The sequence below is a fragment of the Lipophrys pholis genome (assembly GCF_963383615.2).
Source record: "Lipophrys pholis genome assembly, chromosome: 2".
NCBI lineage: Eukaryota > Metazoa > Chordata > Actinopteri > Blenniiformes > Blenniidae > Lipophrys > Lipophrys pholis.
In genome coordinates, this window is record NC_137636.1 from 35,913,191 (window position 1) to 35,930,052 (window position 16,862).

Here is a 16,862-nt window from a genome sequence, read left to right on the forward strand (position 1 = left end):
TTTCCGTGCTTCCTCGTTTTGTCTTGAGCATGACCGGTTATCGAAAATTATATTGTGTTGGACGGCAGCGCAGTGTTTTCATCTCTTCGATGAAATGACCATGAAACATGACAAACAACGCTGCTACCAGGATATTAAAGTGGGAACACACAAAAGCTGAGCTGGGACGATCGGACGAGGCATCATGTTGCCTCATCTTGTTTTCATTTTGACCTGAGAGGATGACATAGAAAGTGGACAGTACATAGCCAAGGAGTGGCCATAGAGGGGAAAAAAAAAAAAGAATATATATATATATATAAAAATTATTATTATAATTTTTTGGGGGAACTGGCATCATGAACATGAACGCCATAGTGAGAGTTAACCACTGTTAAAAAGTTAGCGGCGGTCCAGAGGTGCGTTAACTTTAACGTCAAGATAACACCTGGTTAAAGTTAACCTAGTGTTGAACAACAGTGCCCTTAAAGTTAATGGTCGGTTCAATGTATTTCACGGCTCGTTCAACAATAACCGAGTTAGGAACAACCGGGCCCAGGCAGTGATCTGAACTGACTTTTTGGCAAAACCAGTTGTCATTTTCATGTTGAGACGATGGGGCGGTGTTATCGGCAGGTGCTGAGAGTAACTAAAAGGTTAGCTGTAATCTAACTTAGTTACTTTTAAAAACAAGTAATCAGTGAAGGAACGAAGTTATTTTTTAAATGAGTAACTAGTAATCAGTAATCAGATTTTTTTTTTTAAGGTAACTGTGGCAACACTGTCCTGGACAAGACCTGAAATTTTTTATTGCTATGGCCAGGGTCACTCCAGACCTGCTCCTGGACCAATAAATTCTATCCACCAACATCGCAAACCGAGCGGATCAGGAGAGAAATCCAAGATGAAAAAAGTCCGTCCCGATCCGCTCGGTTTGCTTAAAGGGACAAATTTCCTGCCATTTCCATTATTGGACGCTTGTGATCGCCGAGCTCTCAGGTGGCACCACATTGAGAAACACAGATATCAGCAAACTTTCACTTTGTAAAATAGCAATAATAATAACTGTATGCAAATATAAAAAGTGTACTAATTCAACACCGACGACAAGAGCAGGACATCGGCTACTTTTGACTGATATGCAGTCTTTGTTTTTTGGCTTGAGAAACACTTGCATGGATGCTCCTTCAAGGTCAGGCTTGAATACTTGTTGATGCTGGATCCAGTATTATGAGCCTCTGAAAATATCCCTTCATGTCACTTCACGTCTATTTTCAAGATATCTTGAAGTGAATTGCATACTGCTCCCTCTAAATTATGATTAATAATTGCCAAGTGAATTACCGGTATAAAAGTACCTCTTCATGAGTGATATCATTCAAATCCAGCTTTCCAGGAGGAGACAGAAGAGTAAATTCATTGAAAGATAGCAATACGAGATGCTTCACCTCAAGAACACTGCAGCAACAAGCTTGTTATATCATTTATTTCACATATTTGTCCCGTATGATGCGTTTATGCAGTTTCAGACCGTGTGATGTTAAAGGGGTTTGGAACAGAGTGGAAATCACTCTGAAACAGAAGTGAAGCCTCACCCATCACTCTTCACATGTGCATCACTAAGCCCTGAAGTTGCCGAATGATGCAGTTGCCGAGTGTTGACAACACCCATCAACATCAACCGCTGCACTCGTCCCAGATTAGAAATCATTTCCCAAGCTGGAGATGGGAGGAGCCGATGTCTCACCGTTCCCAGAGCGGCGCCGTCAACGCCACTCTCGTCTCCGATCTAGAAAGATGGCGGCCAATATGCAGTGATTCATCTTTAATGGAATAAACAAACACACAGGCCTAAGCAGACGAGCGAGTGGGGAACACACGCCATCATTAGTGTCCGTCTATGTTTGTATTTCTACATGCAAGCAGATTCTGCATATCCTGTCCGTCTCGGAGATTTGGCAGATGGTTTTGAATATCCACATGTTCACCATACTCTCTTTCTGGCTGAAGAAGTCATGCTTGCCCCATGCATGCTGCAGACAAATGCAATACCCTGTAGTTTCATTAAATGCTGTTGTCAGAAGGAAAAAAGCTTTTATTTTAACTTTTTACTCCAAACGCCATGAGTGAGTCTAAATAAATGCTGAAGTCAAACTATGCAAATGTAAATGATCTTTAGTAATAAACTCTTTGCCAATAGTTTGTTTTCAGTAATTACGGGTCAATTGTATCATTTGCTAATGTGATTAAAGCTGCACTACGCTGAGCCGTTTCAGCAACACTTCCAGGCGTGTGGATTTGTCACATTTGCTCCAGTGAAGCCTGCGCTCAGTTTAACCTCAAACATCACACCACCATCAATCAGTGAGGGGAAGGAAATACGTTGGTCCACTCAAAACCTCCTCGACACAACATGACATGTACAAAGTAGGAGAAGTGGCAGGCAACAAGGTTTGTTATTGTATTTATTTATTTATTTATTGTTGCTATATGAACATGAGTATTTACTTTTGACAACGTTTACTCTGGAGCAACATGTGGATCCATGAAGCTTTCCCAAACTTATACGTAAATAAACATGCGCGCAAGGACTCTTAACTTTTGCCGTTTCAGAGGCTTCAAGCACTGTGGTCGTGTAAACGGACACCCGAATTTCAATGACATTTTTTGCATTTTCACTTTTAAATGGGGCCTACAATATCTAAAATGGGAAAAATAACTAAAATCACAAGAACGTGGGAAAAACAGCTTGAACAAACTGAAATAGTAGAATTTATAGAAGAAAAGAAAATCTTTAAAATAGAAAATAAACATGCAAAACGGCAGTAAAAAAGTGCCAAAATGGTTGAAACAGCTAAGATGTCAAAGTTGTCTAAAATATGCTGAAAAAGAAGGGTGAAATGTGTAATGAAGTTACATGAGTTATAGTTGAATAGTTACACTTCCTGATTCTGTTCATGTTTCTGTCATAACCTGAAAGACAGAGGCACATGTCATTTCGACATACATTTTTTTTTTTTAAATTGAACTCAGCGTGTTTTATGTGGAAGCCAGGCAGGTTACATAATACATGTAGCCGACATGATCTTAATCATTGCTGCATCCACTCTCAGAAAGGGTATCATAGCTAAAATGTGTATATGCTCATGTGCATCCATCTCTCTGAAGAAAACCGCACAGCGCCTTAACAAAATGTACATCAATAGTTTTTACTGTTTAAATTTGTACTAAAATTGAACATTTCAAATCCTGTAATTATTAGCTTTATTAAAATAAAGAAGTTGATTCTATACTTGGTATCTGTACCACTCCTTACATAATGGGTGCTTTTGGAGCCCTGTGGAAACTTCTTTATCAGAGGCTTACCTTAGTAAGATGAATCATGAAATAATGCTTCTATTCATTTAGAAACAAATTCTATGCTAAAGAGATTTGACTTACTCGCAAGCTCTATTATTTACATACTTAATGTTCGTAAATGACCTTTTAATATTGTGCCTGCATGTGTAAAAAAGAGTCATTTCCCTGCGCTCTTTGATTAAGAAATCTTTAAACTGAAATATCTTTGTCCACAAATTGAATAGAAGCTGAACAAACTGGGCTTGCAATTGAAAAACCACATTTAATAATGTTCAATTGCAATTTTTGCCCAGTTGGAAACAGTAAGGACAAGCTGTAAGCCAAGTATCAAATAGATTTAAGTACCGAGAGAGAAGGCGACTGAATACAAGATTTAAAGCTCAAATTGAGCTCTGTTGAAATCCACTCTTCCTTTTGTAAACAGCACTCCGATTACAAGTAAATAATCTCGTCTTCAAGCATCCGGCTGCATATTAAAAGATTCATTAGACTATAATGGTCACATTTGATGACAACTTAGAAGCACAGCCAGACACAATCTCTGTTTATGAGATAGAAGAGGGGAATTTAATTTGCACAGTAAAACGTCTCGGATATCAGCAACGCGCCATCTGATCGCTGAGCTCTGTGTGGAATTCAAATAAATTAACAAAGGAAAATATGTGATTACTAGAGTCTGTGCTGTAAAACATCCTGATCCAAAATAAGTCAAAGGTGTGAATGAAACCGTGCCAAAACCCACCATAGTGTACATTTGGATCCTGCTAATCCGGTTACAATAGAGGTTTGAGCTGCCTTTTGGGTGCAAACCCCCCCAGAAGATGGATGATGCAGCTAAAGCCAATACAGCCCTGGTGCCACGATTTACATAGCTGATCTAACAATCGGCATTTCCCAGCCCTGCCTCTTATGGTGTGGGACTGTTGAGGATTGTGAGAGGAGCTCTGGGTAAACCTCTTTACCATGCAGATCAAACAGACGCAGACAGACTGAAGGGCTCGTGGCTATAACGGCTCCCAGCGTGTCTGCTGTGGCTCCGACCCAAAGACAACTGCACCAAGCATCGAGCAAATCCTTCAATCCACAGATTGACGCTCCCAAGCCCCTTAATCAAATAAGGCCATTAGCTCCATCCCAAGTAATCTGGGCCTCCAGCACCCACAGATTGGGGCTTTTACTCAGTCAACAATCCCCCCATCATGGTGTCCCCATCAAAATTACTTTTCCAGTGAGGCTGGAAATCCATGAAAATGACCAAACTGGATCAAAACTCTGATCCCTTTTAAAAGGGATGCCAAGCATGCACAGTAAGGGCCCAATTTGCAAAGATTGCCCCAAAAAATACACAATTTAAAGCTCACGAAAACTGACTTTGGGTTTGCATTTTGCTGGTGGAAGTGAGAGAAAACAACAATCAAACAGGAGAATGTCATTGAGGGTTTTGTGTGTGTTGCTGCCATAGAAGATGATCTGACAAAAACTAAACACTGTGGGCAAAAAACAAGAACAGAAGAAATCAAGAGAATACAGCAAGAGCTCCAAAAGTGAACACATCATAATAAGACTTATACATTAACTTCATCAGCAGGTAAAGAAACACTTTTCAACACAATAAGAGCAACATTTCTGCTAAAGGCTGACTGGATTCCGTCCTCCTCATCAAACATGTGAATCTTTCATCAGGTGAGTGATTTTGGTTAAATCTGCATTTGTTTTGCGTCAGTTTCAAAACACCTGATATCCAGGCTCCTTCGCTGCAGATAAAACAATATGCTGCAGGTTTGTAGGACTTTCTAGGATGGAGAAAATAAATTCAAATGACAATATTCATCATATTTGTTTTTCACGAGAAATGGGGAAATGTGAGTGACTTTAGTTCATTTTTATATGTTCCAACAGATTTATTTACATATAGTTCACACAGATAGATGGTATGTTCGATACCAAGCTTGGAAAAGAAGCAAAAATCATTGACAAATACTATTTTCCCTATAAAAATCTAAACTTACAAGATTCCAGCCTTTGTAAACCACATTGTGTATGGTGAATTAATCTAAAACCAGACCTTAAGCTGACAAATAGCCAAAGTGTCCTTTAGAAAAAACAACAGGTTCATCACTAAAATATATGATACCAAAGGAAAAAAACTAATCCCCAAAATATGAGAATATGCAAAACTTTCAAATTATCCTGAGATGTCCATGCGTCTGCCAGCCGGCTGAATACAAACGATGTTTGGAGGACTTAACTTCTTTGCTCGCAGGCAGCCCGATGGGCTCTGCCGTTTCCGAGACGTCTCTGTGCAAGAACTCGGCAAAAACCTTTAACTTGCTATAACTAGGTAATCCAACATTACGGCATGGTGACACATATTTTACGCCATCCATTTTTTTTTATTTGTGTTTGTTGTTGTCACTGTCAAGATTCTGCAGCTGTAAACATGAAGAAAGAAGAAACAAAAACCATGCAGTTCATTTCAGATGACTCAGCATGAGAGATGAGGCCAAAGAGCAAACAGAAGGATTATTTGAAGAACTGAACCCATAGATCGTGACAGAATCAGTTCAAATGAGACTGAGAAGGGATCTTATGATCGTACTGAACCTGCAGATTTCATCTAACAATAAATTCCACCACAACCTTTCCCGTCTGTACTTAACTGAAATCAATGCACACATGTTCTTCCAAGCAGGAAGTCCTCATCATCCCATCGAAGCTGCGACCAACAGCCTTCAGAAACTCTCAAAACCACTGCCATCCACACTGGCTTTAGCATCCGGCGCTCACAGGCGATGCGAGTGCAGCGCGGCGGCGACAGCTCGCCCCGAGCCGGGGTGAAAACGCAGTAGTAGTCCTTACCTTCACAGTAAGTAGAATCCCCATGGATGGAGGCATAGCCGCTCTTGCATTCACACTCTGCTTTAGTATTCCTGTTTTTACACTCAGAGTTTTCTCCACAAATGAGTCCCTCCGCACAGAAGTCGTAACCTGAAAGAGAGAAGCAAAGGGAAGCCTTAAAATGTGCCCGCTCAAGATGGTGGAGAAAGTTGCACAGGCAGAGTTCGCGCACCGATAAAAGTACAGGCGAGCACAAAAGAGTAATCTTGTGGCTCCTGCTGTACTGTGGACGGCAGGGAGCCTGATATATACATTTACAACTGCAGTAAATCTGACGCAGGACCAACCACTGAAAACTGCACAAAAATCGACAATCTGTCAGAGTTTAACAGTTTGTGTTGCAGGTTCCTCTTCTGCACAATTCATTAAAAAAAAAGCATCTTGAGCAGATAGAAACTGATGGTTGGAGAGTTAGCGAGGCAACCAGAAGGTCGCTGGTTCAAATCCAGCTGCCGACGCGATGCAGCTGTAGGTCGCTGGGCAAGACCCTCCACATCCAGCCAAACATCCAGCAGTCGAAACCAACCTTGTTTTTAAGATAGAGATAGCGATAGCGATAGCAGCAGTCCAGTCAGAAGGTCAGAATTTGTCAATGTAGCATCGGTTGATATGAGTATTGATCTGTTGTGTTTGTGTTCAATATTTAACTGCTACCAAACATGTTCTTGAACCCCGTTTCAACATAGTGCCAAACATCTTTTTTTTTCTAAACTGCCGGCCAGTAGCCCACACACAACAACACGCCAGTATCATACACCTGCAATACTTTGGCATCTAAAGTACGCTTCACATTCTACCATGTTTCACCGTGTAACATTCATTTCATTTTAATTATTTACTTAAAAGGGACAATGTACAATTTAAACTTAAATATTGCCATTTGATGCATCGTACCAAATTTAGCTGGAGGCTAATTCGCATCTGCAGTCCCACATCATATTTCGGACATCAGAGTGTGTGAGCAACCATCACTACCAGTGTGTGAGTGTGCGTGTATAACTGAAGTGGTAAAACATACCATAAATGTTATACAAGTCTATTTACCATTACTGTCATGTCACAGATGCCGTTTTAGACCTCGGTACACTTTCCTAATTTCTCCTTTACATGGAGACAGAGAATTTTTTGAAAAGTTGAGTTTTCAGTTGCTTCAAACAATAATGTCACTTAAACTGAACCCCAAAACACAAGACACGTTTTTGCATTTTCACTTGAAAATCTTGTTGTGTAAACAGGGCATTCCTTTCACTCTAAGCTTCCTTTTAGCAGTCTTTAAGAATAAAACACATACTTTGAGAATTCAGGAATTCAGGTAAGTCTTTTTATTTAAAAGCTTTGATTGTCCTACCATTTAACTTATATGTTGAGGCCACTGCACAGCCACAGTGCTTACTATTCTTACTTTTGCTGTATAATGTTTGACTGACAGTCACAGGTGAAGTTCTGTGCCAAAAGTTTAATGATCTGACAAATACAAAATATAAAAGTGTTGATTTGTCATCACGACTTCAACCATAGATTTGGTTTGTTTTCATCCCCGACGCGCTTCCTGCTGCAATGATTTGAACCTGGGCTGCCCACACTCAGGGTCAAGATTAAACCTGATAAATCCAAGAACAAGTAACACATTAATACCACTTTGTACAGTTCAGAGTCATGGAGAACTGGAGCAGATCCCAGCTGTTCATTTTTTCTTTCACCACTGACTGATCAGTATGATTTGATTATTGATGATAAAATGAGCAAATGATATTAAAAAAAAACTAAAATGTTAGCGATTATTGAAATTAAGTTTTTAATGCTTCATAGCCTACAGTTGATTTAGATAGCAGCGTGTATTCCAGTCTTTTGGCCGTGATATTTTCAATATGAAGGTTAGATGCTGGAAACTATTTTATTACATTGATTTTAGTTCATTTTATTCAAAAATAATGAGCCTACTTCCAAAACTATTTTACAATATAGCAGATATTCAGATAATATTTCAAGGAAACACAATTTCATCTGATTTGATTTATTTTTATTTTTTTATTTTTCACTTTGATGAAGGCATCATCAACTACATTTCTAGTATTTTTCTGAAGGTTTAATATTTTTTTGAGGCTCGAAGGAGGAAACAATGTTTATTTTAAATTTTTTTCAGACCATTAGCTCTAAACCAAACAAGACCGAGAACATGCTGAAAAATGTATGTGCAGATACACTGGATTGCCTGAGAATTACTGTGACACTTCAGGGTGGTGACAGACAGACAAACAGACAATGAGAAGTGATTGTGTGTGTGTGTGTGTGTGTGTGTGTGTGTGTGTGTGTGTGTGTGTGTGTGTGTGTGTGTGTGTGTGTGTGTGTGTGTGTGTGTGTGTGTGTGTGTGTGTGTGTGTGTGTGTGTGTGTGTGTGTGTGTGTGTGTGTGTGTGTGTGTGTGACAAAGAAGCAGAAGGAAAGAAGCACTGAGACTCTAATCTTTAATTGCCTCTTCTTACTGCATAAACTCCTCTTTGCCAAAAACGTTCCCTCTTCTTTCACTCTCTTTTCTCCTAAACGGTATACATTTCCTCTCCTCCTCTCTCTTCTCCACACGTGTTTTATTCTTTCTTTACAACCCGTACAGGGGAGCACTGACATACAAGTGTTGCAGCTAAATTCACACACAAACTCGTCGTTTTCTCACTTTTCAAAATACACCTGCAGTCGCCTGTGTTCGAAAAATCAGGTGTGATCAGACACATTTGTCCCACTGAAAAACAGAAATCAAGCTGAGGCATTAACTAAACACAAGTGAGCAATTACTCTTATTATCCTGAAATTGTATTTCTTAAGAGTATTTTTTTGCAAAGAATGTCATTTAAAGAACAATTTATAGCAGTTGTACACATTTTGGTTCAGAGACCACGTATAGCCCAATTTCATGTTTAGTGTGCTGGGCTGGTAAAATAGTGCCACAATAACCTTTAAATTTAAACTTAAAAAGTTTGTCGTTGTTGTGGAGCAGAGTATACGGTATGAAAATGTCTGTTTTTACAAAATAAAATCTATTACTACCCAAAATTAATACAATATGAACATGAAGCCAATTTAAATGAGTCCTTCTGTTGCAAAATACAGTGAAATGTCCAGAAAACTTCTCCTACAGCTGTTGCATTATGCATGTTTCTACAAAGTCACCCTCACAGCGTGACTTTGAGGCTTTCATGGCAGCATCACCAATATCTCAGCTCGGGGTTTCAGTGTTGTGTTGTGTCCGCAACTCTGTAGAAATTTGAGTTGAAACATTTTCTTTGACATTTTTACCCTTTGCTTGGCGGTTTGGCTGAATTGGAGGAATCATGCGGGCCGGTTGTGGCCCACGGGCCTTATATTTGAGACCCCTGATTTATACCATATCATCTGAATACAACCACAGTTCAAACTTAACACTTTATATTTATTTTAAATGTGATTAACAAGTAAACAAGTAATAAGAAACTATATAATTTACAGAGATATAACTGGTTGAAAACTACTAGAAAATGCTTTTGAGTGTGGTGAAAATCCAAATGATACATAGAGTGGGTACTTGAAGTACTTTTATTTGAGTATTTGTTTCATAACAGTACATTTGTACTTGATCCAGAGCTTTCTGTTAAACAACATATTGCAATATTTCTGAGAGGCACCAAGCCGAACCCGCCACCATTTCTCCCTCTACACTGGAAGTGGCCACAATACAGGAAGTTCGTCCACAGACAAGAAGCGCGTTGCCATTTCTCGACACTATTCCGGAAACTTTATATCACAACCTCTATACAGCGCGAAGTAGCCGGCGCATTTGAAACCTAATCGAGTATTTATAATGTGTGAAGTAGCAAGCAGATTTTAAAACATAGTTTTTTATAGTTACATCAACAGTTGATTGACAAACCTTTAGCGATTTTATAAAGTCTGTAAAACTGAATCTTTGTCGTGTCCAGCAACTCCACACAGGAAGTTACGTGACTCGAGTACAAGTTAGTCTTTATGTTGTTGTTTTAGGTTTTTTTACGCGTGACAAGAGCGAGGTGCGCAATATTTTCTGTGTCTATAAAGAAGCTCGTGTCTACTGAAAGTAAGAATATGCTTTTCTACTAACTGACCCCCATAGCAGATTCTTTTCTTCTATATGTGTTCATTTCTAACTCTCCAAAATGCAAGAATGTTCTTTTCTACTAACCACTTTTCAGAATTCAAAAACAGGTTAAAGGTGGGTTAGAGGGGCATATTAAAAACAGTAAGAGGAAGAACAAAAACAAAGGGAAAAAAGGTGGGTGGACAAAAGCAGCAGATTATGTACATAATATATACGGTGGCAGGCCTGCTGCAATTAACAGTATGAGTAGTGAGTTTAAACATTGTTAGATGACACCTCCCCCTGTTTTGTCCTATGATCAACTGCAAGACGCATTAGCAGGGGGACATTTAGGCCCACCACAGTCACATTCTCAGAGGGGTTACTGATCCTGACTACATCATTAAAATCCTCAATAACTGATATTTGTCAGTTTGTATCACCTATCCTTGTTCCATAATACGTTATCTGTAAAGTTTCCTGACGTCAATATTGGTTGACTTTTCTTTCAGATGCATCCCTCTATGATTGTTGAAGGATCCAGCCTGGGGCACACAACCCTGCCTTCGACAGAATGTGCGTATCCTCTGTCCCAAATTCAGATTCAACCCTCAGGAGAGGGTGTGATGCAGAGACATCTGTGAAATCAGTGCAGATGCAGTGCCCTTCCAGGGTACATTGATGAGATACATCTGTTTAAAATCATATGCTTTCACATCTAACAATAATGTTGGATGACATTTGTCTGTTTTCATGTATAAAGTGTGTATTAAGTATGTTAGTCAGGGTTATATTGACTTGGACTGCTTTCTTGGGGGTCTGTCCATCTGCTTGGCAATAAAGCAAGTTGCTTTCAATGGAACCTCACTTGTAGCAATTTGTGGAATTTCTTTCACCAAATGAAATGGTCATAACTGTTTGAATTAATGAAAAAAAGTATATATTGTTTATTGGATGTAAAGTAAATGTTTGTTTCTCAGTTATGACATTTGTCAGAAAGAAATGTCTCTTCTTTTACAGATAATCTGTAGATGCCTCAATCAATGCAGAGACAGAAGCCATTATCACTGTCCCTTCTGTCTCAACACAATACTTGTCAGAGAAGATGTAACATGATGCAGCCCACATCAATGCCAGCCTCGGTCAACACGGACCCTTCCTCAACACAATTACACTCGGAGACCCACATGGTGCAGCCCACATCAGTGCCACTCTCGGTGAGGGCAGGATACACTCGAGAGAGGTCACCAGTCTGTCGTAGGACAAACACATTCACGTCTAGAGGCAATTTAGCATCACTAATTAACCTCACATGCATGACTTTGGACTGTGGGAGGAAATCAGAGTACCCAGAGGAAACCCATGCACACACTGGAAGAGCATGCAAACTCCACACAAACCACTGCGTCACTGTCTGGCTCCGCACACCCACTCTGAAATGCAAATAACATGGCATGATTGTTATTCAATCATGATTTAGACTTTTCTTTTTCAATTTATAATCAGATGAAAAAGTAAAAGCCCCCGGCTAGCTCAGTTGGTAGAGCAGGAGACTCACAATCTCAAGGTAGTGGGTTCATGTCTCAAGCTGGGCGCCACCTTCCCGTGGGCTCGCCACCTGCAGGAAGGTTCTTAATCAGTGCAATGCGCTCAGTCCTCAGACTGACACCCCCGTGACCCGGAAATGGATAAGCGGGAGAAAATGGATGGATGAAAAAGTAAAAAGACAAGATGATTTATGATTCACTTTAATGGGTCAAAGGTCACAGCCATTCAGTGTTGTTATTTTCAGCCATGACCCCTACTTTCTGAGATTTCTCTGAATCCTTTAAAATACCTGGTTCTAGATGCTGAAAGTCCAAAATAGCTGAAATAATTGTAATTCTAGCAGATGATGACCAAGTGTTTAAATTTCTTTATTTCATTAGTTGTTTACAGGTTCTTCAAGCTAGATATCGTATTTATATTGTTTAATAACATGTTGATTGTAAAAAGATTTAAAAAAATACATTTAAGGGAACTGGCAACTTTCAAAAGACAATGACTTAACTTAGTAAATACATTTTGTCTCCCAAACGCTAACTTCTCGGTTTTACATACATACTAACCCTAACCCTTGTATAAAGTCATTAAAACAGTCAATTAACCGACTACGTAACTATAGAATTACTGTAGCACCGGCAGGGCGCAAACACACAGGAGGAGACGGACAGATGCGCAGCTCACTCAAATTCATTATTTGTGAAAACTTAAGCCAAATATCCATCCATCCATCCATCCATCCATCCATCCATCCATCCATCCATCCATCCATTTTCTCCCGCTTATCCGTTTCTGGGTCGCAGGGGTGGCAGTCTGAGCACTGTCACCCAGATCACAATGCACCGATTAAGAACCTTTCCAGCAGGTGGTGAGCCCACGGGAAAAGCCAAATATCTTTTCAATAATTGTAGTCTAGAAAACATTTTTTTTTAAAAATGGAGTTTAAATTTATCTCAACAGCCAAGGAAAATGCATTTAAACAAAACAATACAATAAACTTCTGTACATTTGTCTTATCATAATTCTAAATATCCAAATTGTGGACTCTAATATGGCTCAATATATTGAGCCAGCTAACTATATAAATACAGTACATGTGGTTTGTGGATCTGTGTCAGTCTGCACAGCAGCAGAGTTAACGTTCACTCACATGACAGCTGGTAACTTCATTATTTACTGGTGAAAGATCTTCACATGGAGGGCAGACTGAGTCAGGACCTGACAGCACATAATGTCGTGTGTGTTGCTGCACCTCAGACAGATGGGCTGCCACACGTTCACACTATATTCTCGAGAGAGCAAAGTCAGAATTACAGTCGTTATCTCAGCTGTTATCTCCAACATCAAGCATCAAGCTTTACAATAATCAACCGATCTGAGATGATATAGTAGGAACCATAATACTATGTCAATTTCTAATGTGTAAGACAGCTCAGTTTCACATCAGAACAATCAATAATCTCTGAGCAATAAGCAACTATAATTTATGTCTTTTTTAAATGCAAAATATTAAAATGTGTGACTTTACCTATTTTGCATATATTTATTACAGTGTAGGGCAAATACTGGAGGACATAATCACACTCAGCGCAAAAAGCAAGTGGTCCTGAATCCCAGGTGAGGAATCACTGATTTGAGCACCGTTTCAAGTGAAAATGCATTAGTTTTGCATTTTTGTTTCAGAAAAGAAATTTTTTTTACACGAAAATGGACGAACTTCAGATGTAGTTAGCATGCCAAGCCAGGAAGGAGTAAGTCCTATTAGTTAATGCGCCCAGAGAACAATATGCGTTGTTATAGACAGATGACAATGGATTGTTATTACGGTAAAACTACCAAGTCCCAGGAGAATGTGGACTGGGAGTCATGACACTCTGGAGACAAACATTGTAGATATTGTTCATCTCCTCGCACTATGACTATAATGCCCGTGCACAGTGGCAGAGCTTTCCCTCGTTTCCACGGGGACTGAGTTGGAGTGTTTTCGAAAAGTTCCACCTTGGAAGCTGCTTTCAAAAACGCTCCCTTTCAGTGGCTCCGAGCACCGTTGTCATGTTAACGGACACCCAAAGCGCTATGAAAGTTCTCTGTAGTCACTTGGAAATGTTGTTGTGTAAACAGGGCATGGATGTACATGTCTTCTACAAAAAGCATAAAACAAAACAAAACTCATGTAAACAGAGAAATCAAAATGATTCAAATACTCCTCACCTTTGCAGTGACATACAGTTGTTGTGTATATTATATTCAGGCAGAAGCCTGAACAATTTGATTCCACGGGTTGCTATAGGAGAATTAACCTTTAATTCCACTTTACAAGATAGCGTGCACCTTTTATTATCTTAAGTGTCCCCGGTCAGTTGTCATCCGATAGCACAGTAGAACCTCCTCCTCTCTTTAGCGGACAGATGGATGACCATCAGTGCAACACGCTACCCGCTCCTGAAGGGAATGGCTCCTTTCAAACAACGTTAACGACGAAACCTGCCTGGGATTAATTACCAGATTAAGTTTAAGACCTTTCCACCAAGCAGGGGCCTGAATATGCTGATCATTTCTCCAACACGAGCGAAGGTGGCCTCACACATTTACACCATAATCTTTAGGGATGTGGGTCCCCTCGCTGAAGACCTCAGGTTGCCAGAACTCTATCATGAAAGCAGAACTCTTACTCAGCCGTCCTTAAAGCCAATACAGAAGGAAGAGTGGGGACACCGTACATACATCTCCTTACCCTTCTTTTCATCTATCCATTATCCTGTGTACCGTTTACCTTCCGTCTCCTCTCTTCCTCTTTCAGCACACAGCTCTGTAGCATTACATTTCCCCCTGACGCTGCTTGCCGCTTTCAGCTAAACTTCCTTCGTCTCCCATCCATTTCCTCCCTCTACCCTTTCCTGTCTCATAAACATGCATTTTCCCTGCCATCTTTTTTACATACTTTTCATCTCCCTCTCTTCTGAACATGGCGAGGAGGCACTCTGTCTATCTTAGCTAAACTAGAGCGCAATTTCCTCCACTCCGAAACCGTCCCCGGGATCCTTTCATTACCACTCTATAGCTGGCAGCCTCCAACAGTTTGTTTATTCAATGTATTTACTGAATTACCCGTGGCTATTTACCCTCTAGCACCTCCCTGCCAAAGCAGCAGGGTTCACGCAAATTGGCATAGCAGGTGCTCTAAAGCAGACAGACCAATCAGATATGATCGGTAACCCAGCCAAAAAAAAAAAAGAAAAAGCATTGACACCGGGTGGGAAAACATAATTATAGCAGAGGTACAAACCTGAAGCAGCCACGAGCAACCGAGGCTGTGTTTACGCCGATGGTGCGCGCACAATGGAAGAAGAAGAAGAAGTGATTCACGTAATTGGAAAGTGCGCAAAGTGAGAAAGAAAGACGCACCTCGGCAGACGTTGCAGCATCTGCCATCAGGTAGGATCTGCTCGACGAGGGTGCAGTTCATCTCCGGGCAGGTTTCGGTGACTTTCACCATCAGGCCGCTCTGGGACAGAAGAGAAGAGAAACACTCATTTTAGAGGTGGTCGCAAACGTGTGCAAGTCTTTGTTGTTAGGTTGTTTTTTTCCCCCAACTAGAAAAAAACTATATAATTAGATCAGTTACATGTTTGAGAGATGATGGTGATATTTGGATTCAGAGCAGATATGCATTTCTTTTCGGGATGCACTGACACCACTTTTTTTAAAGGACGAGTAAAAATACTGACCATTAGCTACTTGCCGATATCGAGTATCAATACAAGTACTTATTAAATACAATTAAGTTTAATCCGTACTCCATAAGCAAACGATATATGAGGGCCATGCATTGATGCTACGAAGGCTCCAGTATACCACTGCAGCTACAGTAGTAGTGTAGACAATGTTTTACCATGTAGCATCGCTGGTGTTTGAACACCGAAATACTTTAGCATATAGCATGTAGCACGTAGCGCTGACTCGGGGTAAAATCCTCCTGATCCACTGAGCAGTTAAGTTGAGTGACATCGGGCTGCTGGTCCAAATGTCTCTGGTCAGTCAGTTGCTGGTGTTGTACCAACTATCTTTCACCTCCTCTTGATATTTCGACAGAACTTCAGTTCTGCCTTACTTTTGTCATTCGCATTATTATTAAAGAATCCCCAAACCGTCATGCTCCCATTGTACCTGCCGACGACAGAGAGCATCACGCAATACTCGCTGGGTTGTATCGGGACTCTTTTACGGGTGCAAGTACGCGTACGAGTACACCATGCAGTAAACCCAATGCTGGTATTGGTGCATCCCTCATTCCTATAATGGTTCAACAGAAGGGATAATCCAGATGTTGAGCAAAAGGGATTAAAACCCAAAACAGCACAAAGAGAAAGAAAAACACACACAATATAAAGTCATAAATACATGATACTGAATGATGTATATGCTGCATAGCAGTCCAATATAATTTAAACACTGCATGTGACAATATATGAACAATTTAAGAGCACAGTGTGAAATAATAAGTACTTTTAAAGTAGCATGACGCTCTACTTCCTCCAAACGTCCTCAATACCGTAATTTTCGAACTATAAGGTGTTATTTTTTTTTTCACACACTTTGAACCCTGTGGCTTAAATGACGTGGCTAATTAGTGGATTTTTTACGGGTTAACGAGTTTTATGCCACCAATACATATGTGATGCATTCAAATTCTACTCCAATTTTTTTTTTTTTTGGGGGTGTGTGGGTGTGGCTTATATTCAGGTGTGCTTAATAGTCTGGAAATGATGGTATTTGCAATATAGTGCTGCAATCAGGAGAATCATCCATAATTGTGAAGGTCTCAGATAGTTATTACTACAACTTATAAGTGCCACATTCAAACATGCAACACTATTTCTGTTCATCTCTATCTTAAAGAGCATCTGAAATCTAGTTAACATGAATTATTTTGTAAATATATTCCTCGATTGTTTTGCATGAACCTGCATGTTTGTAGATTTTGATTCTGAATCACACTT

General features: G+C 40.0%; 1 protein-coding gene across 1 annotated transcript in view; it reads right to left on the reverse strand.

Moving 5' to 3' along the window:
- The window catches only part of LOC308125541 (protein kinase C-binding protein NELL1-like), a 430,629-nt gene that overhangs the window by 239,691 nt on the left and 174,076 nt on the right, over nt 1-16,862 (reverse strand). Inside the window, exons 11-12 of the mRNA XM_080489392.1 lie at nt 15,268-15,367; nt 6,199-6,327 (exon numbers count right to left, since the gene is read on the reverse strand). Of these exons, the coding sequence (XP_080345518.1) occupies nt 6,199-6,327; nt 15,268-15,367 (229 nt within the window). The remainder of the gene's footprint in view (nt 1-6,198; nt 6,328-15,267; nt 15,368-16,862) is intronic.